At 60.4% G+C, this 26,941-nt stretch overlaps 1 protein-coding gene across 1 annotated transcript in view; it reads right to left on the bottom strand.

Moving 5' to 3' along the window:
- Positions 1 to 1,257: 1,257 nt before the first annotated feature.
- Positions 1,258 to 26,941, bottom strand: part of VAC14 (VAC14 component of PIKFYVE complex) — a 168,604-nt gene continuing 142,920 nt past the window's right edge. Inside the window, exons 13-17 of the mRNA XM_024735464.1 lie at positions 11,453 to 11,627; positions 9,945 to 10,063; positions 8,699 to 8,778; positions 6,591 to 6,741; positions 1,258 to 1,863 (exon numbers count right to left, since the gene is read on the bottom strand). Coding sequence (XP_024591232.1) covers positions 1,701 to 1,863; positions 6,591 to 6,741; positions 8,699 to 8,778; positions 9,945 to 10,063; positions 11,453 to 11,627 — 688 coding nt within the window. The 3' untranslated portion in view covers positions 1,258 to 1,700. The remainder of the gene's footprint in view (positions 1,864 to 6,590; positions 6,742 to 8,698; positions 8,779 to 9,944; positions 10,064 to 11,452; positions 11,628 to 26,941) is intronic.

The following is a 26,941-nucleotide window of genomic DNA, read 5'->3' as shown; positions in this document are numbered from 1 at the left end:
AGGGCCCGGCAGGCGCAGGCGCCGCCGCGGTTCGGGGGCGGCGCTGGGGCGGGGCTGCCCGGCTTGCCCGCGGGAGTGGGACCAGTGGTTGGGTGCCCGCTCCGGGAAGGTGCCCAACACCACCACCCCCTCCAGCCTTTGGTCTCTGGCCGGTGTGTGTGTGTATGTGTGTACGTCGGGGTGCGTGTGTGTGTGTCGGGGGGTGGGTGTTCCCGCGCTTTAAGAAGAGGGGGGCAGGCTGGGGTCCTCGGGGCGCATCCCGTGGGATGGATACACCACCCTCAGCAGGGGCGCACGGTGCCCTGGAGGCCACCCGCCTTGGAACGTTTTATCCCCGGCACAAAAGGGTTTGGACCCTCCTCCAGAAGTTCTGTGGCTCCTCTTCCAAGCAGTGCCAGTGCTGATGCCACCTGCATGGGGTGCCCCAGGCCGGGCCTTTGGGGATGGTGATGTACTGGTCCTCAAGCAACCTCTTTCCTCGGGTTGGGGCCATGTGGGACCAGCAGAACAGAGGTGGGCCACTGTCCCGTCTCTGACGCCAGGGTACCCACATATGCGGATGCATGTGTGTGTACGTTGGCCATGGTGAGTTCAGTCATCCCGTTCTGGAGACTCCAGGCAGGGAAACCCACCCGCCCGGCCCTATGCTGGGGCTCTGGGGAAAAGCCCGCACAAGATCCTTCTCTTCTATTCCAGGGGCCCACAAGAGCCACTTGGGAGATCATTAGGCCAATCTGAGGCTTCCCAAAGCCTGGGGTCAGGTGGACTCTGGCTTATAGGTTTGGTGAGCTAAGGCTCATTTAGCCAAATCAAGGGGTGGGGATGTGGGAAGCCCACCCCCTGCCCCGCCCAACTCCCTGCACTGGTCTGGGCCTTCCCCTCCATCCCCAGTGACCTGGAACGTTCTGCAGTGTGCCCCTTCATTCAGAAACTCCTGAGGCTCAGTTCATCTGTCTAATGGGGACATGTCCCATGCCCCCGGGGCGGGGGGTTGTCAGGATGGAAAAGTCAGATTAGGTGCCTGAGAAGGCAGGGATCAGGGGGCCAGGCCAGTGCTTTGTGCTCTCCAGGAAGAAGGGGCTGGTTCTATCGAGGTAAGGGCTGGGCCCAAGGCCCACACCCCAGTCAGGTGAGCGTGCAGAGAGCGACCAGCCTCTCCTGGCAGAGCCAGCACTCCTGGGACCACCATGAGAACAAATCTCTAGGACAGGCAGCAAGGTCCTGGGGCAGGCATCAGTGGGAAGGAGCAGGCCAGGCACGGGTTGCGTTTCTTTATTGGGACAGAGGGTGCGCCATTCATATGGACCTCTGTGCTGGTCCCTATGTGCACAGATGTGTATACACATGTGTACACACACATCCACAGGAGGCCAGAGCTCTGGTGCGCTGGGGAGGTCAAGCTCTTTTACAAGAGGACATTAGAAAGAACCCGATTCCAGAAAATGGGGGCGTCTGAGGCTGCGGCCTCACCCTGGCAGGAAGCCAGCTCTGTCTGAATGCCAGAGTGCAGCTGACTGCGCTGGAGGGCCTGTGAGAGGAGCTTGGGTGGACAGAGCTTCCAGCCCCCTACCCTGCCCTGCGCTGGTGGCCAGGCCCAGCCCTGCCCCTGAGGCAGGTTCTCAGGCTCTGTGGGGAGGGGGCCTGAAGACCCCAAGTGCTCCATGGGACCACTCCTTGGGCCCGTCCCCAGGCCAGGCCTATCAGAGGACAACCCTCCGGTCCAGGTGATCCCCACGTCCACTCCGCTGGTGCCTCACTTCCAGGTGCTTCTTCTGGACCCTTTCAAAGTGCTGCAGCAGCTCGGCGTAGTCGATGCTCGGGGAGTCTGTGTTCTGTGACCTGGGGGCTGCCTTCGCGCCGTCTCTGGGGAAAGGGAGCAGAAGGGCTCCGCGTGAGTGTCTCAGCACATGATGCGGCTGCCGGAGCGGGTAAGCATCAGCCGCAGCGGGGCAGTGGGGTCGGGGCAGGGCCACAGGCTGGGGAAGCTCGACCTCGGGCAGTCTGGCCACCTCAGGCCCAACAACCCTTCCCCAGCAGTCAGCCCCAAAGAGCAGGGAGCCCTATGAGCATTCCCCTCCCCCACAGTTGGTGGGACCAGTCAACACTGCTGCTTGGATAGGGCCTTCAGCCTGTGGGCTGGCAACGGTGCCCAGAGCAGGCATCACATCGGGAAGCATTTCCTGTTTATGAGTGGCTCCCTTTGGGGTGAAAGCCAGGGCTAGGAGCCAGCCAGGAAGCCAGCTGGGGCCTGGAACAGGGTCCAGGGAGAAGGGGGAGGAGGCAGTCTGGCCCTTTCTTTAGGGCAGGGCTAGGGCCGGGGACCACAGGGGTGGCTGAAGTCTACTGGCCCTCAACTTGGCAGGACATCTGTTTTTGAGTGTTGGGGCCCAGAGGCCTGCAGTCACTCTCTGTCCCGGCGGAAGGAGAGCTGGTCTCCCCACTGGGCAGCTGATGCCTCCGGGAACTCCTCTTGCTAGCACTCTTCGCAGTTGCTCCGTACCGCCTCACAGCTTGTGCACTGCACAACTGCCACGGGCCTGATGCTCCCTATAGTTGGGCAATGCATTCGCCCTGCTGCCCCCTTCAAGCCCAGTGTTGAGCTTGCCCCGGAGGACTAGATCCACTTGGGCCCCTGTCCCATTCCTAACCATCACCCCAGCAGAGAGTCCCAAGAAAATACTCTGCTTCTCCCTCATTCTGGCCTCACTGGAAGCAGATCTTTGTGGGCTGGGAAGGATCTGCTTCCAGGCCCTGAGGCCTGGTGGCCCTGGTAAGGGATCTCATGAAGGCTGTGGGCTGATCAGCTAAGCAGAGAATCCTTGGGCCCTTTGAGTTCATGAAAAGACCCCAATATGGCAGGAGAGGTCCAGGTAGCAGCTGAGCACAGGAGCTCGACAGACCTGGACCCAACTGTAACACAACCACCCCCGAGCCACTTGACCTTGGACAGGTAACTCAGTGTCCTCCTCTGTAAGGGGGCACTGCCACAGGAGCCCCCCATGGGGTGGGTGAGGATTCCTCCATACTTGACATGAAGAACTTGGCCTGATGCCCAGCCCCAGCCTAGGTACCCGATGGGTGCCCACTGTGGCTACAACTCTGTCCCATTGAGGCAAGGCCAGGCGGGGCCCAGCAGCTCATTCCATTTGGGTGACTCACAACGGTGCTTCACCCAAATGGAACCCTCACCAACGAGCCTGGCTCCTGGTAAGGCGCAGCCCACCAATGGTCAGAGCCTGAAAGCCATCTCTGACAAGCCACCAGGACCAGGGGCATTGGGAACTCTTCCCATGGTTGGGATGCCATCTGGAGCCTGGAAGTGGGCCCCTGTACCCCTACTCAGCCTGGTCCCTTCCTGTTAAAGACACACCACCTGACAACACCTTGGACTGTGGCCGTGGCTGCTTCTTTCTTGGGCCTCAGGCCCTGCCTCTGGAGCGGGGACTCAGGCAAATTCAACAAAGATCAAAACGAGCTGGGTGGGGCTCGCTCTAGGGGGCCAGACTGCGGGCAGCATTCTGGTCTCCGGCTGCTTTCAACTCCCCTGGGAATGGGGAAGGGCCATCCCTGTCCTAGTAACCTGTGGCCCGGGTGCTACTGCCCCAAGAGAGCAACTCCCGCTCCTGAGGACGCTGAGGGACACCCTGCAGCTTGGAGCCCTAACTCCAGAGGGTGGCCAGATGCTACCCCAGCCCATGTGGGCCGGAACAGGGGGAGAGATGTACAGGCCAGAGATGATCCTGAAGGGTGTTGTCTGAGGCTGGGCACCCACGGATCTGTATGCTCCTCTCCGCAACACTCTCTGCATTAGATCCAGAGGGAAGCTGAGATTAGGGGCTTCCAGGGAGATGCCAGCAATGGATGGCAAGTCCAGGGTGATGTGCACAGATGTGGCCAGGTGAGGGTAGGCGTCGGGAGGAGTAGGCCGCACCTTGCTCTCTGGGCCCTCACAGAGGCAACAAGTCCTTCCCCCCATGACTCAGCGTCCCTTTGGGCAGACTCTCCTGGCCTGAAGTCTTGGTAGCAGGGAGGGGTATGTCCATGGGTACCGGGACTCCGCTGAGCATTGAGGCTGGGCCTCTCCCTGCTAGTCACAGTGGGCACGGCCGCTGCTCAGGCCTTCATGTTCTCTGTGTGTTTATAGCAACCCTCAGGCAGTGAGTGGCTAGGGGACACCCAGCCAGCAGCACAGAGCTGGGGTTCCAGAACCCAAAGCCAGCCCTCTCTCCTGCCACCGCACCTACGCACCTGTCACCAGCTTCTCCTTCAGAGGCTCCCTCTTGCCTCACTGAGGAGACGGTCCCTGGGGAGTGGCCAGAAGCCCGAGCGGAGGGCCAGGGTTCCCTAGCCCTGCCGGCACCCTGAGTGCACAGAAGGGGGGGGATGGGCAAGGAGCAGAGACTCCCCCAGCTGTTCCCGGCACATGGGCCTGTCGGGCAACCTGACGCTGTCTTCCAGCTGCCTGCCTCTCCCGGGGCTGAGACTGTCCTCAGCCCCCTCTCCAGGGCGGGAGCTGTCCCTCTCTGTGCCCAACCCTACAACCTGCCCCTGCCCCCAGCTGTTCCTGAGGCCCCTTCCTTGCCCAGGGCTCCGCTGCCTTTTTCTATGACAGCTCTTCCTGGGTCCTTGCAAAGAAAGGCTGGGAACCCAAAGCCTTGAAGACTGAGCGGAACCTCAAGGATCCATTCAGTCCAAATGCTCACTTACTGATGAAGAAACCAAGGGCCCAGAGAGGGCATGGGGCTTGCCTGAGGTCACAGAGCAAATCCACAGCAGAGCTCGGACCAGATCCTAGTCCAGGCCTGCGAACCATCCACTGACCCAGAGGCCTCAGCCCTTTGGCTCAAGACTTCCTGACTCTGACCATGGGAGATCTAGGGGAAAGCCTCATTTCCCCCAGCTTTCCTCTGCAGACTTGCTCTGTTCTGGCTAAGGGAGCGCAGGGAGGAGTCCGACTACTCTGAGCCTGCCTTCCTTTTCCATAGGATGTTCCTATATGAGGAGATGTAGCAGGCAGAGCTCTGAGAAGGGACTGGCCCTCAGCAGCACAGGGGCTGTGGCCTGGCCCAGAGGTCACAAGGAAGCAGCCGTTCCTGCCTCCTTCTCACTTTCAGCTGTACCTTCCCTCCTAAGTGGCTGCCAGGGTGACCCTAACACCCGTTGGGCACTGCAAAGGCCAGCAGAGGCCAAGGCAGCAAAGCGAGGTGTGGCGTCAGGGCCTTTCCGACTCCCAGGAGATAGAGGTGCTCCGGCCAAGGGAATAAAATGCACACCTAACTCTGCGGCTGCTCCCGCTTCCCTGGGACACTCAGTACGCTGAATGCCTTCCCCTGAGGATTACCCGGTGGCACCAGGAGCAGCTGGGACAGGGACCAGCCCTCCACCCCTGAGTGCTGCTGTCTGGGGAAAGGGGCAGGGTGGGCAGGAGCTGGGCCTTGGCCTGGGGGCCACACCTGCTGGGGTTTCCCAGCCCCTCCAGCGGCCTGAGGCCGACAGCCCATTAGGGGCCCCACGCCCAGCCCCTGGAGAGACCAGGTCAGGTGGGAGGGGTGGTGGTGGCCTAGACCCTGGGAGACGGAGGGCACAGGGGCTCGGGTCAGGGGCCCAGAGTGCCGGGCAGGCCCATCTCAAGGCTGCCTGCATCCATCGCAAGGGCAAAGGCCCGAGACCTTTGGCGGGGGGCGAGGCGCCAGGCCTGCCGAGGGGGTCTAACAGCTTGGGAGGGAATTCTAGACACACAGGGCATCTGATGCAAGCTGGGTGTGCTCCATTCAGCGTAAATCTTCTCAGTGGCTCTGCTTGTTTCCATGGCGACCCGACAAGTGAAATTTTCCATCTCTGATGCCAAATGCCTGTGGATGAGGCAAAGCCTCCAAGGGTTACCAAATATAGACATGACCCAACAGACTCTGGGGACCGGGCCAGCAGTGGGTTCAGGGTGGGAGCCTGGATGCCCCTGAGGGGCTGCAGCCCTCCTCCCCAGTGGCTGCCGTGCTGGGCCTCTCCACGGCAGAGCGCCTGGGACCCGTGCTTCCCGCGGACAGGTCGCGAGCGGGGTAGCCACGGGGGCACCCTTGCCTCCCACTCCAGTCAGGAGGAGATTGGGAGGGTCCTAGCAGTGCCAGGGTCACTCAGTGGCCAAGCGTTGAGCCTCTGCTACAGATGGGAAGGGAGGGCTGTCTGAGGCCCGGGAGGGACCCTATGTAGCTCTCTTGCCCATGTACCACCTGGGACGCAGTGGCTGAGCTGGGGCACGAATTCCTCCCCTCTGGACTTTCTCTCCAGGGGCCTCTGTTTGGGTCACGCCAGCATGCTCTTGGGTTTTTTGATTTAACTCCACCCTGACTGCTGGGAGAAGGTATTCCAACTACCTACCACCGCACAGACAGACGCTCCCAGAATCTCCCAGCCCGGTGCTCTGATATGGAAACCCACGGGCAAGCGGCTGAGGGGTGGACAGTGTCCGCAGTGACAGGAGGTGTGACGCCGAGCTGAGGGCAGGCCCTGGTGGCCCCTTTACAACTCCCCGCTCGCCAGGCCCTGCCAGCCCGGCCAGCCCTGGCCCTGCTCACTGCCAGCTGGGCACTTACCCCGTCTGCAGCAGCTCGGGGTTGGGCACGCACTGGAGCCGGTGGGAGAGCAGCTGGAAGGCGCTGCTCTGGGGCAGCAGCATAAGCAGGCCGTACAGGGCCTTGATCAGGTACGGGTTGCTCTTCACATCCAGCAGCTGCAGGCGCAGATCTGTGCGAGGGCAGAGGGCAGGGGTCAGGCACTGCTCTGGGTGGCACCTCAGCCCGGCCAGGAACGGGCCAGCCTGGTGGCCGGGGCTCCTCCCAGCCAGACATGCCTGCCTCTCCTCCTGCAGCGTCTTAGCCGTCCCCATGATCCCCCTGCCTCTCCTGACCTGCCCACCTGCCTTCCGTCTGATCTTCCCAACCGTCACCTCAGCCTGGCGACCCCCAACCTGCTGCCAGGTCTGGTCCCCTCCCCCAGCACTCACTGCCTCCCTGGCGATGAGGGGGCTTGGGGCCTGTAGCGTAACAGATTCCCGGGTCTGCTCTGCACGTGCCAGCACGAGAGAGCTATAAATAGGGTGAGCTGGAGAGAAAGACTGGATTAGGGCAGCTTTAAGGGAGGGCAGGATGGAAAAACGCTTTGGTGTGCGACCAAACACACATCAAGCCCCTGAGTGTCTGGTGGATGCTTTTGGAAATCCATGTCAGATACCAGCCCTGCCTCCCCCACCAGACGGCGGGGAGACGCACCCGGGCCTTGCCCAGCATCCGTCCCAGATAAACAGGCCCACGTGGCTCTCCTCTGAGCCCTTCCAGGAGCATCACTCGTTTCTACCTTCTCTGAGGCCCAGCCTCAGGCGTCCTTGGTGGAGGACAAACCACAAACCTCTGGAGAGACCATGTCACCCCAGCAGCTGGACGGGGGCCTTGGGGCCAGGGTGAGCCAGGAAGCAGGGGCCTCTCACAGCAGCCCCTCCCCTCACCCCAGGTGGCAGTCCTGCCCAGGCCCAGCGACTCCAGAAGAGGCGGGGACCTGTTTTGAATCTAGTCCTGGGCCTTGGGTAAGCTGGGCTACGGGGCCAAGCCAGCTACCAGGGGGGTCTAGGCAACCTAGGGTTGGAATGGGTGCTAGGCAGGACCAGGGGACGTCTGCTATGGTCACCCCACCAAAGCCCTGGGCCTGGAGAGGTGTTCATGGCTTCTCTAGGGTCAGGCTGGACCTGCCCCCAGGCGAGCGTGTGCCAGGCTGCCCTGGGAGGCCTTTGGGGAAGTGAAATGTCAGGCCAGGGGGCCATCTGGGACAGGCTTCGATGCACTGCCCTGGGAACAGGGTCTCCCTCCTGCTCTTGGGTCCCCCGGGCATCTGTTACTGTGATGGCTGGCTGTTTGGAGAAGCTGTCTTCTGTTTGGATGGGAGGAGCCCCTCGGCCCCTGGGTTTGCCTTTGGGCTCCAGGGTGAAGGCCGACAGGCCTGGCCTGGGCAGATCGGGGTGCCACCACAGCAGGAGGCCTGGCTGACCAGCCCGGCAGGAGGGTGGCCACCAGCAGGGATGCCTCCTGGCTTCGCTACCAGGCCGTAAGCACACGGGCGTCATTCAGAGACCTGCCTGCCTTGGGGAGCGGGCACTGTATGTGTTGAGGCGCCAGGAGCTGCACTCACCCCAGCCAGCTGCCACTTTGCACATTCAGCCCGGGTGTTACAATCAGGCAGCTCCTAGCAAACGCCAGCTCTGCTTTGCAGAGGGACGAGGGCGTGGCTCCTGGGCACAAGGGAGCAACCTGCGGGTGGGCCCAGGGTGCCCCCAGCTTCCAAGAGCCACAGCAGAGGGCAGCGTGCTTGGAGGGGTGGCCAGGGACAGCTCTGGGACGGCTGCTCCACCTGCCCCCTGACGGCACTGCTCCAGTTCCCTCTGCAGAGGTGACACTATTCTTCAGGTGGGTTTTGCCCTCAGCGCTGGCCTGTGTCGAGCCCTGCCTTAAGGCGCACGGGCAGGACCCACGCTCTGATGCGCATGTCCCAGCCCTGTGTACCTCCTCAGCCCTGTCATCCCCATCCTTACGTTCTTGACATTCTAGAAGCATCCCTGGGGTGACTGTTCTCGCTCCCTCCCCAGTGGCAGCCAAGAGCTGCTCTCCCTCCCACCTCCCTCCAAGCCCGCGGAGGCCAGAGGCAGGGCGCTCACATGTGAAGATGGGGCACTCGATCAGCTGCACCAGCTTGTCTACCTCCGTGAGGAAATCCACAGTGACCTCCAGGTCCCCGCTGGGTGGGTGGTCAAGGGAAGTGGAACCACTGGCCAGGGCAGCCTGCCTCTCTGGGGGTGGGGACAGCCGAGGAGCTGGGCCCTAGGAGCTCGACCCAGCGGCACAGAGCACACCTCCCACTGGGCCCTGGCTTGCAGGCACAGAGCATGTTTCCACCTGAGCAGGATCAGGACACAAAGGACAGCAGCCTATTGTCCCCCTGCCTCTCTGTCCCTCACAGGTGTCCCCCTGCGTGGCACTCCAGCTCTGCTCCGCCGCTCTCTCCTCTGTGCCCTCCAGGCCCTGAAAGGCTCTCATCACCGCTCTGCAGCCTCTGGGGGAGGGCTGGGCAGGAAAGGCCCCTGTTCCTGCCTGAGTGGATGCCTGTCAGCAGGGCCAAGGTCAGGGCTGCTGCAAGCCTGGGGCCTGCAGTCCTCGGGCCACACCAGTGGCGGAGAGGAGCAAATCGTAGTCTGAAGGCGAGTGGGCACCCTGAGGGAGCCAGGCGAGGCCACAGCTGGCTCTCAGTGGAGGCACCTCAGGGCCCCTCTCTCCTTACCTCCCAAGTCCTGGCCCATCAGGGAAGGAGAGCAATTTTGCATCCTAAATGTCCGTCCAATCCGGGTCACACACCAGACATTCACAGAGGAAGCTGGTTTGCTTCACGGTGTTTCAAACAAAAAGCCGACCATGGATGCCTTTCTCTGAGGCAGGCCCTGAGCGGCGCTCCGTCTCCCTGAGGCCTCTCCTCCAGCCTGCTTCTCCCTGTCCTGTCCTCTGCTGGGCCCTGGCTCTGTGGGCCCCAAAGGTCCTAAGCTCCTCACCTACCGGCCTGCTGCAGCCCGGCAGCCCCCCTGCTCCCAGGCCTTCTCTCCCCACCCTGCCCCAGCACCGCGCAGAGGGCACCCTGCCTCTTTCTCGGGACACCCTTATCTAGGTAAGCACCCATCCCTGATCCCCAGCTCACAAAGCTTCTCCAGGGCTAGCTCCCCTCTACGAGGCCCTAGATGACCCTGTTTACTGGAATCCACCCCTCACTGTGCCCTCACGGGTCCTGATGGCCCAAGGCCTGGAGGCGGAGCGTAGGGTCAGGGCAGAAGGATGGCAATCGGGCCCACGTGGGTGGGAAGGGAGCAGCCGCTCCGCCCCCGAGGCTGGACTGGAAGAACAGTGAGTGAAGGATACAACTTCTGGATGAGGTCGTAGGCGTGCCGGTAGTTCTGGGTGAGGAAGCAGAGGGACACCGTGGTGACTGGGTTGTGGCACCAGGAGCGGTACAGGCAGCAGAACAGGTTCTGGCTCTCCTGAAGGGGGAGAGGTGTAAGCAGTTAATCGAGCCCCCGCTCCTTCCCCGCGGGTGCGCGGCCCAGACTCAGGGCCCCTCTCAGAGCGCCAGGGAGCCCAGCTGGGAACGGGCTGTCACAAAGGAAACGCTGACAGCTCCTCCTCAGACCCTGTCATTACTCTCCGTCCCACAGAGCCACGTGGTGACGGCTGTGAGGGCCTGCTGCTTGGGAGTGAGCCTGTCCTTTGTGCTGGTATTTCTGCCCTCGGCAAACAACAGTAATCGTCCTCTCCACAGCCCGTGGTCCCCAGCCTCTGGGGCTGGGAGGGGGTGTGACCGGAGGGGGGCAGGGAGAAAGTGTCCTCAGGGCCCAGGCTCTCCCCAGCAGTGCCCTCCTGCGTCCTCAAATGCCATCTCTTCCCTCCTCTGCAGCCCACCTTGCACTCGGGAACCAGCCCAGGAGCTGAGCCCACACTCGAGAGCCCCTGCCCTGAGGAACATTCTTTAGGCCTCTGCGAATGTCTGGAAGGAACCACAGGAAGAAGGCAGGGGTGTGGCCTGGGTCATTCCCAGTGGCTCGGCCACAGATGCCCTCAGGCACAGGCTTGGAAGTCTTGGAGACTCCCTGAGAGAGGGCCGAGGCAGGGTCTGAGATGGGAAGGTGGTGACCACAGCCCAGATGAAACGTGCTGGAGCTGCCAGCACGTCCGGGATGGCGGCTACCCCTGGGGGCCCTCTGCGGCTCAGCCCCCCTCCTCTGGGCCGAGCGAGGCCTTTGACCCGTGTCCCCCAGAGCAGTTCGGTAGACTGGTGAGCACTCCCCGCTCTCTCTGACCAGCCCTGGTGGGTCCTCACCGAAAGCCTGGGCCAGACAGCACTATGACACACCCTGGCTCACACAGGGCATCTGTAAGCAGATGTGTCCCTCTGTGGGAGAGCGGGGTCCTGGCCAAGGAGGAGGGTGAGGAGAGCAACGACACCGGATCCCCAGTGGGGTTGCAATCCAGAGGCCTGACCCTGACTGGGTGACACGGCCCGGCAGGTCTGACCCTGCAGGTCCTGCAAGGCGGGCTCGGAACCCAACCTACCCTGTGTGCGAGGGGGCAGTGCCGGTGGGGTGCGGGGTGTCAGGGAGGGCACGTGGACCTGGAGCGGGGTCTGGAGTCTTCTGTGGGCAGAGACCCCCAGAGCGGGTAGCTCCAAGGAAACCCGCTGTGACTCCCTCCCATGGCTGGCACTTACACGCAGCCAACCCAGGGGGACCCCTATTTGACGGCGGACCAGGGAGACCTCAGGTCACGTTCTCGTCTCCTCCCCGCCAACCTCCGGGTAACGAGGGGTGGGCTGGCAGGGCCGCACCCGTGGGCACAGAGATGGCACCAGGCTGGAGCCCGTGGGCAAGCAGTACCGGGCTCTTCAGGTCCTTCAGCTGGTTTCGCAGCTGGAAGAGCTCGGTGGAGGTCAGCAGGATGGTGTTGAGGGTGTGGACCATGGTCGAGGCGAACTTGAGGTCCTCCTCCCGGAGCAGGATGTCTGCCATCGAGTGGAAGATGTTCTCCGCATTCAGCAGGAGGCAGAGCTGCCTGGAAAACGGGCTGAGTGGAGGCTCTGGAGGCCTCTGGGCCGCAGCTCCGAGCCCTCTCCTGAGGAAACCTGCTCTTTCCTGGGCCTGGTGTGGGACCCCGGCTCTGGGGCCTGCGGGGGGCCAAGGGGGGGCTGCTCACAGCGGACCTGGCTCCACGCCTCTCGGCAACTCCAGAGCCCCACGGGCTCCATCTATCCCCCGGCCCACCCCAGGCCAGGAAGTGGGATCCCGAGAAAAGCAGCGGGGCCTCTGGCTGCCAGTGTGGCCCCAGGAGCCCTGAGGTACCTTTCTGATCTCCCACATAGCATAGCAACGCCTCCCCATGTGCCAAGGCGCTCTGTGTCCCTTCCTGGCTTTACTTTTCTGCCTAGAGATTATCTTCACGTGACAAATCCGCATTCTGGTCATCCGTGGATGGTGTCCCCCCACCCTCCCCCGTGAGAGCCCCTGGGTCAGGAGCTTGTTTGGGCTGTTCATGGTGCCACCCACGCCTGGAGTGGTGCCTGCACGTAGCAGGGGCTCGGTAGGTGCTCGTGGGATGAACAAGCCCTAAGGCAACCCTGAGTTCTACCTTCCCTGTTCTGATAATGAAACTCTGGTGGGGAGGCCAGGTGACCTGGCCAAGGTCACGGGATTACTTAGGGCCACTTCTTCCCACTATCTCTCCTCTAATAAGAGTTTTGGGGGGGATAAGGCTTGGGCTTTGTGAAAAGGAGATTCCATTTTATAAAAGGGAAAACAGGGAACCCAGAGAATGGAGGAGGAAAGCAGTTTTCCCAGGGTCCCTGGGCCAAGGTGACATCCACAGTGACAGGCAGGTATCAAGGACACGCCTCAGGGAAGCCTGTGGACCTCCCTAGTTGGCCGCTTGCCCACAGAGGCCTGGCCTTGAGGGGGTAAGCAGGCCTTCCTGCTGGGAGTTTAAGGATCCCAAGGCTCCTGAAACTAAGAGCAAACCAAGGAGCTGGCAAGTGGCTGGTAAGGAGGGTGGGGTGTGGCCCCCGAGCCCTGCCTGTTGGGGACCGGTGTCAGCATGGCACCCCTTCCCCATCTCTTCCTGGTCTCTGCTCCAGGGAAGCATCCACAGACCAGGCCTCAGGCTTGTGGGGACAACGGGTCTGAGGCCTCAAGGTCTCAGGTGCTGGACAAAATAAGCCCCATTTGGAGCCAACGAGCCTGAAATATGTCCACCCCAGGTCACTGGACTCACCCTAAACTCGGCGTTATCACGGTCTGGCTTCCTGTTTCCTTCCAAACGCCAGCCACGCCTTGGGGCCAGACTGGAGAAGCTTCTTCCCCACACCCGGCTCCAAAAAATCCCAGAGCATTTGGTAACAGAGAGGCCAAACCACGAGGCGCAAACAGCAGGCAGGCCGTCTCCAGCCTAGGCCCAGCTGGAACCGGCAGGCTTGGGCAAGAGACCACCAGAGAAATGGAAACAAAGCTGCTGGGGGGATGGGGCCGGCGGGTGGTGTGGGGAAAGCCCTGCCATAGTTGTGGGAGGGTAGGCGGAGCCCCCCTGCTCACCTGGTGTGGGTGGAGGAGGGGCCCGGGCCCTGGAGCCCGGTGCCCCTGCCCAGCTGTGTGGCCCAGTGTGTCTGTGTGACAATTTCTCCACCTCCGAATGGGGGTGACATCTACCTGCACCATGGGGGCTACTCAGAGGGCGGTCATCAAAACTAGTGGCAGCTCATGTGGGTGCACAGTATGTGGCAAATGGGACCCCTGGTTGGGTACCTTGTTGGTACCATGGGTGGGGGACGAGGGCCAGCTCCCAGGAGGACGCCTGGCCCTTCAGCGGAGCCTAGGCAGCACTTCCTGTCCCCTTGTGGTCCTCCCACCCCGAGACGACCCCATCTCCAGGGCTGTGGGATAGAAACGTTTCAGGAGGGCAGGCCGGGGAGGAAGGGGAGCGTTCTGACAAATGGTCACAAATGCCCGTCGCCTGCAGCTGCTGCTGTCTCCATGATGGGCCAACAGCTGAGGCTGTTGCCAGGCCGCGCTCTCCAGGGGCCACAGGCCCGAGGGGACCTGCAGCAGCTGAAGGGCGGGGGTGGTGCTCTCACGTGAGGACGGCTGAGGAGGGTGCGGAGGGATAGGCAAGGGGGTGGCGATGAGCAGAGGCGGGCGCCAAGGCCTCCTGGTGTCCCTGAGAACCCGGAAGCACTGGGGAGCTACAGAAGGTCAGGGAGGCAGAGTATTCCGGAAATACTCTTGCCACCACGGCGCTCTCCTCCTCTGCTCTCTCCCTGGTCTGCACCTCTTGGTGGTCATGTCCGGTCCCATGGAAATCTTCAAAGCCATCTCTAGATCAGCGGCTCCCACACGTGCCTCTTGAGCCCCCACTGAGCTCTGGATGGACACCGCCTGCCTGGTGGATGCCCCGCATGGCTGCCCAACAGGCACTTCAGACTCGGCGGGGCCAAAGCACACCTCTTGGTTTCCCCTTAGACTCTGGTCCCTCAGCTTTCAGGGGAGCATCGGTGACCTGCGGCCTCAGGAAGTGGCATCGCTGCCCACCCAGCTGCTCCAGCCCAAACCAAGGAGTCCTCCTTGATCCTCTGGGCCCCTCTGTCCAGTGTACCAACAAGCCCAGGGGATCTGCCTGCAGGGCACACCTGGCTCCTGGCCCGTCTCAGCTACCCTGCCCTGGGCCAAGGGTCAGCCCTCTCTTGCCTGGTCAATTCCAAGCCAGCTTCTAATTGGTCTCCCTGTGTCTCCTTTCACCCCACCATTCACCCTCCATGCACCAACCGGGGCGCTTCTTAAAAAGTCCTAATCAGAGCATGGCCCTCCTCAGCGGCTTCCTGCTGGATCTAAATAAACCCAGCTCCTGACCACAGCCTCCAGGCCCTCACACTTTCTGGTCAGCTCCTCACAACATCAGCTCTTATGAGTCCTCCTTTACCCACGACGTGCAGGCCTCTCCTGTGTTTCTTCTGTTCCTGACCTCTGCCCTGGCCTGGGCAGCTCCTCCCAGGGACCAGCGCACATCTGGCTCCCTCCAGCCATGGAGATCTCAGCTCCAACAGCAGCCTCAGGGGAAGCCTCTGTCCCATGCGCACCCCTCTGCCACCAGCCCTTTCTAAGGGAAGTCCTGTTTCTTTCTAAGCGTTTCTCATCACCTGAGTCATCTGGTTGATGGACTCGTTTACTGGGTCCCCTGCTGTCTCTCCCACCAGAACATGAGCTGCAAAGGGCAGGGCCTTGCCTGTGACCCTCATGTCCCTCATACCAAGAATCACTTTTGCACATTACCGCATGGAGGAGCTGCGCTGATCTCCACCCAAGGTTTCATGAGCAGCCCCGGAGACGTTCCTCTGCCCCATTCCAGCACATCCCTTAGCTGCTCCTGGGCATGCCCCGGCATGCTGTGCCAGCCTGGTATGCAGAGAGCAGCTGCCCTGACGGTACATTTTCAGCCTATCACCCAGGACCTGGCTGCCCGGTCCAGGGAGACCTCAGGAGATGCCCAAGCCGCCAGGACAGCCTGAAGGGTCAGCCACAAGACATCACACCAAGGGGTCTCCCCCTGAGCACCGCTAATTAAACCACCAGGGGAGGGGAGGGCCAGGGAGGAGCCGGGAAGAGGGACCATGGAGGAGCGGCAGCGGCGGCACAAGCGGCATCTAGCCTTCATGCCCTGCGCGCTGTGCTCTGGATGTCCACAGCTACCCCTGCTTCAGGGGGGTTGTCTCTCCCGCCCCAGGAGGCTGCTGGACAGAGCCTGGAGGCCTGCGGCAGCGGCTCATAGGGCTCCATCGAAGGGGGCTCCAGCCCTGCAGACCGGTAGGGGCAGGAAGTGGAGGGGAGTGGCGGTGGGGGTCACCTGTCACCTCACCCGGTCTTTGCTGTCTCATCCCAAGGTCACTGTAGACTGCAGAAAAGGAAGATGCCTCCAGACTGCTGGGTCATGAGGCTTCCAGGAGGCAGGAATAATAAGGTATTAGCTCCCGGGGAGCCCTAAGCACATGCCGGGCACCGTGCAGAGGGTGTTACATGAGTCCACTTGGGGCAGTTCGGGGGTGATAGAAAGGTCAGAGGCTCACGTCTGCACGTGCTCACCGGGCTCAGGGCACCATCTGGGCATTTTAGGGGAAGGCGAGTCTGGGTCGGTGGGCTGGGCTGTACCTTGCGAGCTCTGGACACCTGAGCCGGATTCTTCCTCCTGCATCAGGAAGGTGGGGGAGGAAGGAAAGGGGCCCACTTTTCACTCAGCCCTGAGTTTGTGACACGACCCACACAGGCGGCCTCAGTCTCCCTGCGCCCGGCCCCGGGCTCCTCCTGCGGCATCCTGTATCCTCAGGCAGAGAGGCCTAGTCACACAGCTGCCCAGGGGACGAGGAAGGGTGGATGCTGACCCAGAGGCCAAGTTCCTTTCCCCACTTTGCCTCCTAGGTGCCTGTCGTGAGCGGGCACGGGGGCTGTCCCCGCCCGGGGGGGCCTGGCAGATGGCTGCCTTGCAGGGCTGCTGCGTCATCACTTCTCTGTTGAGCCCCCGCCTGGCTTGAGCTGCCTGCTGGGCTCTCAAGCAGAGCATCAATAATGAAACACAGCTTGCAAGCATTAAACATTTGCCCATATTTTTTAATACCCATATTAAAGTGCTATTCATCATGAGACAATGGCTTGGAAAATACTTGGGGACAAGGCAGAGGTGGGGTGGGAGTGAACCTGGATGGGGTCTGGGGGGGCACAACCTAGAGGCTCACCTTAGGGCCGGGGTCCACATGCGTGGGCCTCAAGGTGGCCCGTGGTGTGTGGCCGTGAGGCCCCGCAGACGGGGCTCTGCCTCACCCTCCTCCAGCCACCTGGTGCTGCCTGGACAGCTGTTCCCGTGCTCTGGGTCTGGGTTCATGCTGGGGAGGGAACAGCTCTCTTTGGTCCCTCTGTCACATACCAGGAGCTCTCAGAGGAGCAATCTGCCTTCGGTCAGCTCTGAAGCCCCCGGGACGCAAGAGGGGCACTGCCACTTTCCCTAATGCACAGAGAGGCCTTCTTTGGGGCGGCCTCAAAAGGCCAAGACACTTGCTGGGGCCGAGGAAGGCACTCTGGGGCAGTGCCTGCCTGAAAGTGGCCACACCACACTTGCTGGGCTGGTGTGAGCTTCGTGTCACTGTCCCTTCAACCACAAACATTGGCCAAGCATCCACCAGACCCACTGGCCTCGGTGGTGGCCATGGTGGGAGGTGCTCTCCTGTCCCCAGCCTGGTGCCCACCCACGGCCCCTGCTTCAGGTGACATGTGGGCCAAAGTGGATGGGAGGAAGACATCAGCTGCCTTGCAGGAGGCTTGGAGAGGGCCGGTTGTGCCCCGAGGCCATGTGGTCCAGGCTGGGCGTGAGGAAGCTGCCTCATGGGTGAAGGCACGGGCAGAGGCCAGCCCCACCGGGCCACCAGGGAGCCTGGTGCTGTCCTCTGCTCTGTGCTGGCGTGGGAAAGGGACCACACGCCACTTCTTTTCTAGGGACCTGTACCAGGTTGGGCAAGGCCAAGTCTCAGTGTGGAAGCCAAGACCTGCCCAGTGGCTCTGAGACCTGCCCTCCCCCTGCCTGGGCTGCATGCACGGCAGGTGAGAAAAGGTGCACACCACGCTTCAGGCGCCTCTCGTCTAGGCATCCTGGAGAGCAGGGCCGGATCATTCCCCAGAGGGCCCACCTTCTCCCTCTAGCCTGAGTCTCCTTCCTTCGTCTCCATCCCCTGCCACGCGTGTCCTGACCAGGCCAACACTGTGCATGGAGGGCCAGGCCCTCACTTCCTCTCTCCTTTGGCCGCTAGCTGGTGTCCACGTCCCCTCAGCAGACCAAGGCCAATGGGACACAGGCTTTCCTGGGAGACACCTGGAGCCTCACAGCCATAACTCTGAAGTGCAGCCTAATGTCAAGTACAGAGAACACAGGGGCCCAGAGCCATTCCCACCGGAAAGGGCCCTCCCTGCCTTGTCCCTGCCCAACAGCTGGGATCCTTTAGAAATTTAAAGAGAGAGCAGCTTTCGTGTCCTATAACTGAGAATAGGGGAGGAGGAAGTGGCCTCCCCTCCGGAAGTTCAGAAAGCTCCAGAGTTTCACTGTATCCTCCCCCAACAGCTCCCCTGCTTCTCTTCCTTTCCAGCTCTCTGCTTCCCAAGTATGAAAATTGTAAATCTGTTTTATTTATTTCAATCAATCCTCGGCAGTGTGCCCCTCAGGGCAGAGGCAGCCATGGTAACCCTGCTAACTCATGCCTAAAAAATTCATCGTGTTTAATGCAGTCGATGTGTCTGATACACTTATAAGTTTTTTTTTTTTTTTCGGGGGGTGGGGGTGGGCAGAGGGGGCATGAGGACTTGTTTTTCTGGGTCTTGCTGGGAACTGGTGCAAAGCGGATGGAGCGAGGGCCGCAGCATGATGGGGAAGAGGCAGAAGACGAAGCAGAGGGTCTCTTGTCCACTTAGCTCTCCGTCTGATTGTTCAAGAGCGGCACGGCCAGACTCTGGGGGACCACAGACACCTGACCTGGGCTCATCCGGAGACCTTCAGGGGAGGCCTCCTTTGGGCAGGAGCGGCCTGGAAAACCAAAGGGTCTTGTAGAGGCAGCCGGGGCCTTAGCCCCCCTGTGCGAGACAGCCCCTCTCTCCAGGCTTGGGGTTTGCTCTAGGGATCAAGGCTTCCTCCACTGCCCAGGGTGGCCCGGTGGCCCTTCCTGCCCACTCCCCAGGACAGGAGCCAGCTTCTGCGCACGCCCGGCTGACCCACGGGGCCTCATTTCCCATGTGTTCTTAAGCAACCTGGTCAAGCCTGGCCCCACTGTCCACTCACAGGTGCCTCTCCGGCCCCCTCTGGGCCTGTCCCACATGGAGCTTGCCCTGAGCATGGCTGGAGGCAGGTCAGATGGCAGGGGTGGGACCCATGCTGGAGGCTCTGGGAAGACCCCTGGGGGGGTCACCTCTCCAGGCCTCCAAGCCTCAAACCCTGGGTAGCGAAGCCCATGGCTTCAGAGTATTTCATCTTTCGAGCCCTCAGGGCAAATGAAAACAAAGGGGTGGGCCACCAAAGGAAATCCTGTTGTCTCCACGACATCAACTCCAACAAGCCCTTGAGAGAGGCTGGGCTCTTGCCTCTCCGGTCACAGGGATTCCCTTCAAGCTGAATCACCGTTTCCTCAGCGTTGGCCCACATAACTGACATCTGTGAGCGTTTTCTCCATGTTAGGCACGTCCTGTACCTTAAACCCATTTAACACGGGACAGGCGTCATTTTAGCCGTCCTCTTTTACAGAGGATGAGGGCAAAGCCCAGAGCCTTGCCAAGGTCCCCATCTGGTCCGCCCACCTGGGCACCCGAGAGCTGCTGCCTCGCCATACACCCAGCTCGCGGTATCCAGGGCCCAGCTTGCACAGGGGCTTGGAAGTGCTTTTTCTGGAAGACGGATGGTTTTTTGGGGAGAAGGAGGGCACCTTGGCTACAGATATCACTAGGCCTTCTGATGGACCAGGGCCCAAGTTTCTCCAGGACCTTCCTGTGGCTCTGGGGCAGTGTATCGGAAATCCAGCTCCTTCTACCCCACCCTCACCCTGGGGCTACCTCTGGGGGTGGAGGGCACTGACCACACTTGGCCACACCTGGTTGGGACAGTGGTGATCTGCACCTATACTTGGGCTGTTCTGCTGCAGTGGTGGGCCTGTCTCCAAGGGGTGAGACAGGAGGCAGAGTCTGGGAGCCTGCGGGGGGCGAGTCACCCATGGGGATGACTCCATCAGCCGGTTCCCAGGCCTGCTGCTGCCTGAGCTCCAGGGCGAGGCGGGGGTTTTAGTACAATGACTCCCGGCAGTGCTCTGAATCCAGGCTGAGACAGCCAGGGAAACAGCACCCTGAGCCCCGCACGCCTGGGAGTGCCCTGGGTGGACCCTTAGAGAACCGGATGGAACTTGTCTCCTCTTTGAAGTCCTCTGAGCTCCTGGCCTTCCAGGAGGGATTTCCTCCCCAGAATACACTCAGGCTCCCACCGAGGTGGCCCGGCCTGGGAAGAGGCTTCGAGCTGCCTCGACGCCAACACACAGCCAGCCTGGTAAACTGTTTCCAGGCCCCAGACCTGCCTGCCACCTACGCCCCTGACAGCTTCCAGCCAGGCTCACGGAGGCCCTCAGAGATCAAGCGCTCATGGGACAGAGGAAGAAATCCAAGCCACATAGCCAGAGCAGTGGTGGAGTCAAGTCCCTGACCCAGAGTTCAAGTTTCATACTGCCAGACAGTCCCACGCGGTGTGTCACCTGCAGAAGGACAGACCTCTCCCTCCCGGGCCAGCCCCTCTTTCCACCTGAGGGCTCCAACTCCCTGCGATGAATGCCCAGGGCACAGACACCTCTTCACCCCATGACATGTGACCATAATCAGGGTCCCTTGAGGTAGAGGGTCTGTCTTGGGACAGGTAAGGGAAAGGCACCCCTGAATCTCTGACATTTCCCCCTTCAAACTAAGGGGGTGACCTTCTGAGAAATGAGGCAGGCAAGTAACCGAAGTGCCAGGAGCCCGGGGAGCCCGGCTGGGGCTGCCCCATCATCCCTGGGAAGGGCTCTGGGGATTGCCCCAACAGTCTTCCTGTTACCAAGCTGCTTTGTTCACAATTTCCTTTACTTCATCCCATTATTCCCAAACTAGTCCTTCGTTCCAGGCCAAGGGATCACTCCCTGCTGCTGCTTATACGACCACAAACGCTTACAGATGGTGAGCACCTCCTCCCTTCCACCTTAGTCAGAGTTGAGCCCAGACGCCGAGGCCTGAGCTCCCATAACTCTGCCCCTCTACCCTTAAAGCCATGCACGCGACTTGGGCCCAGAAGCCCAGTGGTCACGTGGTCACTGCACCAAAGCCAGAATGTCCCCCTCCTCAAATTCTTCACGCACATGGGCTGTCCTCGTGGTGTGGGTCCTGCCGGGTGATCACAGAGATCCACTTCTATCTCACATTCTGGTGGTGACTCCTCAAAGGGATTTACTGTGCCTTGAAGAGTGCCCACTAGGGGTTGCCATTTTGCTCTGGTGGCCGTCTCAGTGCCCATCTCTTGCTCCACCAGTGTACCTGCCCACCCAGAAGGTCTCACAATGACCCTCCAGAACCAGGAGAGCCCTCCACGCCAGAAAGAGCCGCTTACTGAGAGACCCCTGAACCTGGCTTACACTGGAGTTACCCGAAGACCGTTTGGGATACTCCAGGAAGGGGGCGGTTTGTATTCCTAACAGGCTTCACAGTCAGGACCGAGAACCACTGTCCCCAAACTGCCACTGCTGCAAGCCCGGCGATGCCACTCTCCGTGTGGAAATGGGGAGGTTTCACCAGCGGCCGCAAAGGGCTACAGAGCCTGGGCTCTGCCTCAGAGCTCTGGTGAAGGGCCCGTTGCTTTCCTTCTCCCAACCACACGCTCACCTCCCCAGAGCCGGGGTCCTGTTTTTCCCTGCATTTCTGCCTTGTCTCCACCTTAGGGTCCTAAGCCCTTTGTGCACAGCCCGGACTCGAGCTGTCCAAAGGGCGGAACAGATGAATTCTCCGGCCAGACTTCCGCCTGCCCAGGACTGCACCACCACCCTCTCCTCGGGCGGGGCGGCATCTCCTCTCCCAGCCTCAGAGGCCCTGGGGGAGGAAGCTCAGCTCTAGCCCCCTCTGGCATGTGCCTCTCCCGCCTTCCTGGCTACATTTGGCTTCCACAGGAGATAACAGTCTCCGATTAAGGAGCTAGGCTGATTAGTGCTTTTCTGGCCTTCAAATCTTTAGTCTGGGAGTTTTATGGAATTTTATGAACTGACATTGTTTTCTGTAGCTCTTTACAAGTGCCCACTTAAAGGGCACTGAGATAAACGTCAGAAAACAGAACGGGAAGTGAAACACTAATACCTACTGCTGGTAACAAAGAGCAAATATCACAGCAGCCTCACTGCTGAGTCTCTTGGACAATGTGAAGAGATCAGAGTGAAAGGGCTGGGAGGACAGAAGGGTCAACAGCAGAAGGGATGGACAAAGAGAGTGTGGAGGGGACTCCTTTAGTTCTTCGTGGCCAAACGGAAGGGGGGTTTCTCTTACTGGTACCCTCCTCCATCCTGTCAGGAGACTGAAAAAACTCCTTTTGTAATCAGTCATTTTCAGGGAAATTTAAGACGCATGAAATAGGCTTTTCATCCGAATGTCCCTTTCCAGCCCGGGAAATCTTTATTGGATTAAACGCACGAGAATGAAAAGGGCTCCAGATGTGACAGTGTCCTGCAGGTGCCTGAGGAGTCCCAGGTCTTGGTTACAGAACAGGCCACCCTCTGACCCCCAGCAGAGCTGTGCCAGGCAAGGGGCCTGCCGGGGAAACACCAGCACCCCATCACCACACCACCCACTGCCCCTGAAGCAGAGTCTGGACACCGCACACAGAAAACGGGCGTTGGAGTTTAACGCTGATGTGGAGGCCTTGATAAGGGAGAGTGACCCTGAGCCATTCTGCTTCGGCCTAGAGGTTAGAGGGCAGCGTCCCAATGAGCTTGGGATCCTGACAGAGATTCGCCTGCCGAACGACGGGTGACGTGTGAGTGAGTGAAAACAGAGCAAGCTGCAGAGCAATTCTGAGTCTGGAATCCTCTGCCGGAAAACCTCAGCCTTAACCACAACCAAACAGACTTATACATTTATAAACGCAAAGACAAGTTTGGGAAGAAGATACATGAAAATGAAAGTAGAGGCTACGTCTGGGGGAGGAAGGGGTGGGGAAGGTCTTCTACATTTTGCAGTACATTCTTCTGCGTTATTTCAATTTTTATCTTACGTGGATTAAAATTTCTTTTTAAACAATACAGAAACCATTTAGAAACCTACACATCTGGGGATCATCTTGGACTCCCTCATGGAGATCTCAGAGACAGAGCAGGGGAGATCTGACAATGGAAACAAGCATCTTACAAATGAGAGGATCAACAGCCGGGAAATGATATTTTTAGCTACGGTGGCTCTTTGCTTCAAAGGCGTAGGCTTCATCTAAAACCAGGCAAACCTCCTACAAAGTCTGCCTGTTTGCAAGGAGTGATTAGCATAATACTCCTTTCGGGAGAAAAGGCCTGGCTCCGCTCTGAGACATGAGTGCCTGCTACAGGGGAGGCTTCTCCTGAAATAGAATCGCAGCAGAACAGCAAAGTCTCATCAATGGAGATGAAGCCCCCATCTTCCATCAGAGCCAGAAAGCCGCCTCGCACAGAGGGCCTGGGGATGACGGGTGCGCTGCAGCCAGGCAGGGTGAGATCTGAGAGATCACAGCTTCGCACGGGGAGGCCTCCCTTCTGGGCTGCTACTTTAATCGCTTTTGTCTTATGCGACCACCTTCTTCCACTTTTAAGTACAGAGGGTCTGGGGGCTGCCTTTATAGATGCCCTTTCTGAGGGGAAGGTCAGGGCCAAGTCGAGGCTGAGGAACAGGGACGAACTGGGCAGACGGCAGGCGGGGACCACCGTTGCAGGACTCAGATGATGACATCTCAGGGAGGTGGCCGCCACCGAGGCCGCTCGTGGCCCTCGAGCGGCGGCTCAGCTGTGGGTGAGCCAGCGCTGCGGCTCCGTGCCACCCTCCACCCTCCCCAGCCCCGAGGGCGCTCACGCCTGTCCAGGTCTATCCGCCTCTCCTCCCCCAGCCCAGGCCCCCCACTCTCCACAGCCATTATGCTTGGCCTGTGGGCACATCTTTGATGGCTGTCTTTTCTCTCCCAGAAAACCCCTAGCTGGCTCGGGAAGACTAAACATGTATAGGGACGTTTGAACTTTTTCCCAAACACCACAAAAATGAATCGAAAGCTGTGACCTTCCAAGAGCTGTAATTACAGATACTCATCTCGGGAGCTGAGCTGGGGACAGATATCACCAGGCAGCTGCTGCTCCGTCACACCAGGCCCAGCACCCCATCCTGGGGGGAGTGTGACCTTGGGCTGTGCGGTGGGGCTGGGGGCAGAAGGTGGTGGTGCTGGTGCTATTTCAGGCCTCACTGGTGGGAGTGCGGCAGAGGAACGGGAGGGGTGCAGAAAGGGAGGCACAGTCCCTTCTCCATGGCCCCCTCCCCGTGGGGTCTCCACAGCAGTAAGATCACAGGTCTTCCTGCAGAGGGTCGGGACCGGGAAATACTCACAGATGGGGTGCACAGCTGAAGATCTGAGAAACCAATTACCACGCTACTGGGGGGGCCGGGAGAGGCAGAAGGAATTGGACTGGGGCAGCTGCTCAGGCTTCAAGGGCAGGAAGGAAGTGAGGTAACTTCCAGGAACCTGCCAACTGTTAGGGCCAGGGGCTACCGGCAGAGGTGGGCAGGGGTCCCGTTCAGGAGAGGGCTCAGAGGAGGCAGGCCTCGTCTGTCAGGAAGGGGACCAGCTCACGTGGGAGGAAGGGAAAAGCTGACTGCTCTCTGGGAGCAGCTGAGGCCAGCTGGCTGAATTCACAGGCACCTGGAATTAACTGGCTGAAAGCAGGGCAGGGATGTCTGGAGCCTCCAGAAGGTTTTAAACTTAGTCCAGATTATCTGCTCACACTGCCGGTCCCAGCATCACGGAACCTTCTAAAGTGATGCAGCAGCCAGAGCCCTGTCAGGCAAGCTTCCTGAGCCTCTCCTTAACCAGCCTTCGGTGCTGGAGGAGGCTAACGGCACAGCTGTGGACGGCGATCAAGTGTCCCCGCCACCGTGAGCCTTGGGCCCCACTTCCTTGCCATTCGCTGGAGTTCAGGGCACGGGGCTCTGGGACCAGCTGCCTCAGGTGTAGCCTCATGAGGCCCTGCAGTCCCCCTGGCTCAGTGCCATCCCAAGGACTCCAGGGTGGCCACGTGTCGGGGGTGTCTCTCAGGACTTGTGCAGGCCCAGGGCAGGTGGAGAGAGTTTTCTGAGCCTGCGCAGGCCCTTCAGTGGCTCGCTGGGAATACGTCAGGGCTGCCTGGGCCTGGTCCCAGCCACACTCCCAGCTCCCTGGGGCTGCCCGGGCCCTGGCGCCTGGGCTTCTGAGCAGACTTTTCCTACATCAGAAGCACCTTTTCCTCCCACCCTCACCCCCAGCAGTTCCTTATGTTTCATGGCTCAGGTAGACAGCATCTCTTTCCAGAAGCTTCCTCAGACCCCTCCATCAGGGCCAGGAGCTCCTCGACCCCACCCCTCCCACAGAGCATCATCGCTACTCGAGTTTGGGACCATCCCTCGGAGGGCAGGGATGAGCTCTGCCCACTGCGGTGCCCCAGCGGGTGGGCACTGGGACAGGTCTGCTCAGTGACAAACAGCATTCCCTGGCCCTCCTGAGGCCAGCAGGCAGCAGCCCCTTCCCGGGTCGGGCGGGGGGGGGAGCTGGGGTTTTTTATCCATCCTCACAGGGAAGGGGCCGAGCGCTTGCTCCCGGCAGTTCCGATTCAGAGACGAGGACTCTTGCCTGGCCTGACAGCTGTGGCCTAATTTCCAGGGCTATACCCAGGCTCCTTAATTTTACCCACTTGGTATTTTTCATTCCTGAAGCACAGGGGATGGAGAGGGACTGGGGATGGGGGAGGTGTGGACAAACGGGAGGGATGAGTGCCATGGGGCTGGAGGAGTCAGGCAACCCAGGAGGGGCTGTGCAGAGAGGGAAAGGGATGCAGGTGAGGACGGCCAAACTGATTCTTCTTTTTTTTTTTTTTTTTTTTAAAAAGGAAAAAAACCACAACAACATAACTCCCAAATCCTACCCCCCACACCCCGATTTTCCTCAGTAAGCATTTTCAACAAGGTCACAAATGCACTGGCTCTATAGATTTTTGGCTCCAAACCACATCTCAGGCAGCCTTTAACAGCCAATTCTTGGCGTAGCTTCAGCTGAGCCTGAGGAGAGGGAAAACTAGGGCACCTTTATGCTCTGAGAAAACATCAGATCCAGGTCACAGCTTCTTAGTTCTGCTGAAGCTACGGGCACCCCCCGGCCCACAGGCCCGAACCTGAGGACACCCCCGCCCCTGCAGTTCCTCCAGAGCAGGAATCACAACACCAGGGCACACATTTCTTAGTCACTTGTCATCTGTCTGCCTATGCCACCGGACTGCCACCTCGGTGAAGGCAGGAACCGGCTCTCGGTTATGTGTGTGCCCAGGGCTGGCGTGGGGCCTGGCACACCGCGGGTGCTCCAGGAACAGCCACGGAATGAACCAGGGGGAGTGAACCTTTGACCCCTGTCCCCCGTCTGGGTTAGCCTGAGCTCTTCCTTGCCCCCACCACCCCCACCCCGTGCTCCAGCTACACCTGAGTGCCCCGCGTGTGGACTGTTGTGGCTGATCCTGCGTCCGCCTAGCCCAGGCGGGGCACGGGGCAGCGCGAGGGAAATATTTACTGGGAAAATCAGAGCCTCGGTTCCCTCCTGTGTGAAAGACCTCAGCTGACCCTTAAGGTCCCTTCTGGTCACTCTGAACTGAGCTTAAACTCCAGACCGAGACTCTCCTGGTCTCTCTTCAATCATGGCCTGGGGCTACCATTCTGGGAGCACACGCGTAGGCACGAGTGGCCGTCCTGGGAGGGGCTGGGTCTGAGTCTAACCCCCAGCTCCACACACAATGACACAGCAGACAACTTCTAGTCTCTGGCAAGGTGCAGTGTTGCAAATGGAAGGAAGCCCTAGAGAAGGGGTCAGCTGGAGGCCTAATTCCTCAGAGGCCACCCTGCTCCCCACCTGCCTCTGTGGTGGTCTCTGGGAAGGTCACTGGGGCACACACACAGCTCCACCCTCCCCCTGCCCTCCTTCCTGGAGAATCTGGCTGCTGGGAGAGTGGAGAGGGAGTGTCTCTCCTTCCACTGCCGCCATGGTGGGCCCTCAGTGGGGCCTGCTTCGCACCCCTTTTCGGGCAGCACTGAACCTGACCACAGGGCGGGCGCTGGTTGCGTCTGCCTCCCTGGTGTCCACAGCCTGGGATTCTGGTTCCAGATCCAGTTTCCCACGAACAACGTCTCCTCCTCCTGCGCGGGAGGGTGGGCACACAATCCCGTCCTGAGCAGTCACGGCACAGTGACGGGTCCAGTGAGACTCAAGGCCAGCCCCGCGGCTGAAGGCTGGCTGCTAACGGTGAGGAGTGAGCTGAGAGCTGCGGTGGCTGTCCTGTCACGGGACAGACGGCCTGCGGGGCACGGGGCTGACAGAAGAGGGAGGAGAGCCTGCTGTGGAGGCAAGCAGGTGAGACGGAGGCCTGAGGACGCCAGGAGGGTGCTAGCTGCAGAGTTGCCAATCCTGGTCCCTGGCTACACAGCACCTTCATTTTTTTCAACAGAACTGTGAGAACTGGTTTTCTGTCACACGTGCTCAAGAGTCCAGACTGGGCAGCTTTCAACAGC

This window comes from Neophocaena asiaeorientalis, unplaced genomic scaffold (genome assembly GCF_003031525.2).
Source record: "Neophocaena asiaeorientalis asiaeorientalis breed wild unplaced genomic scaffold, Neophocaena_asiaeorientalis_V1.1 scaffold40, whole genome shotgun sequence".
NCBI classification, from domain to species: Eukaryota; Metazoa; Chordata; class Mammalia; order Artiodactyla; family Phocoenidae; genus Neophocaena; species Neophocaena asiaeorientalis.
Note: the sequence above shows the minus strand (reverse complement) of the source record. Positions and strands in the feature narration are given on the sequence as shown.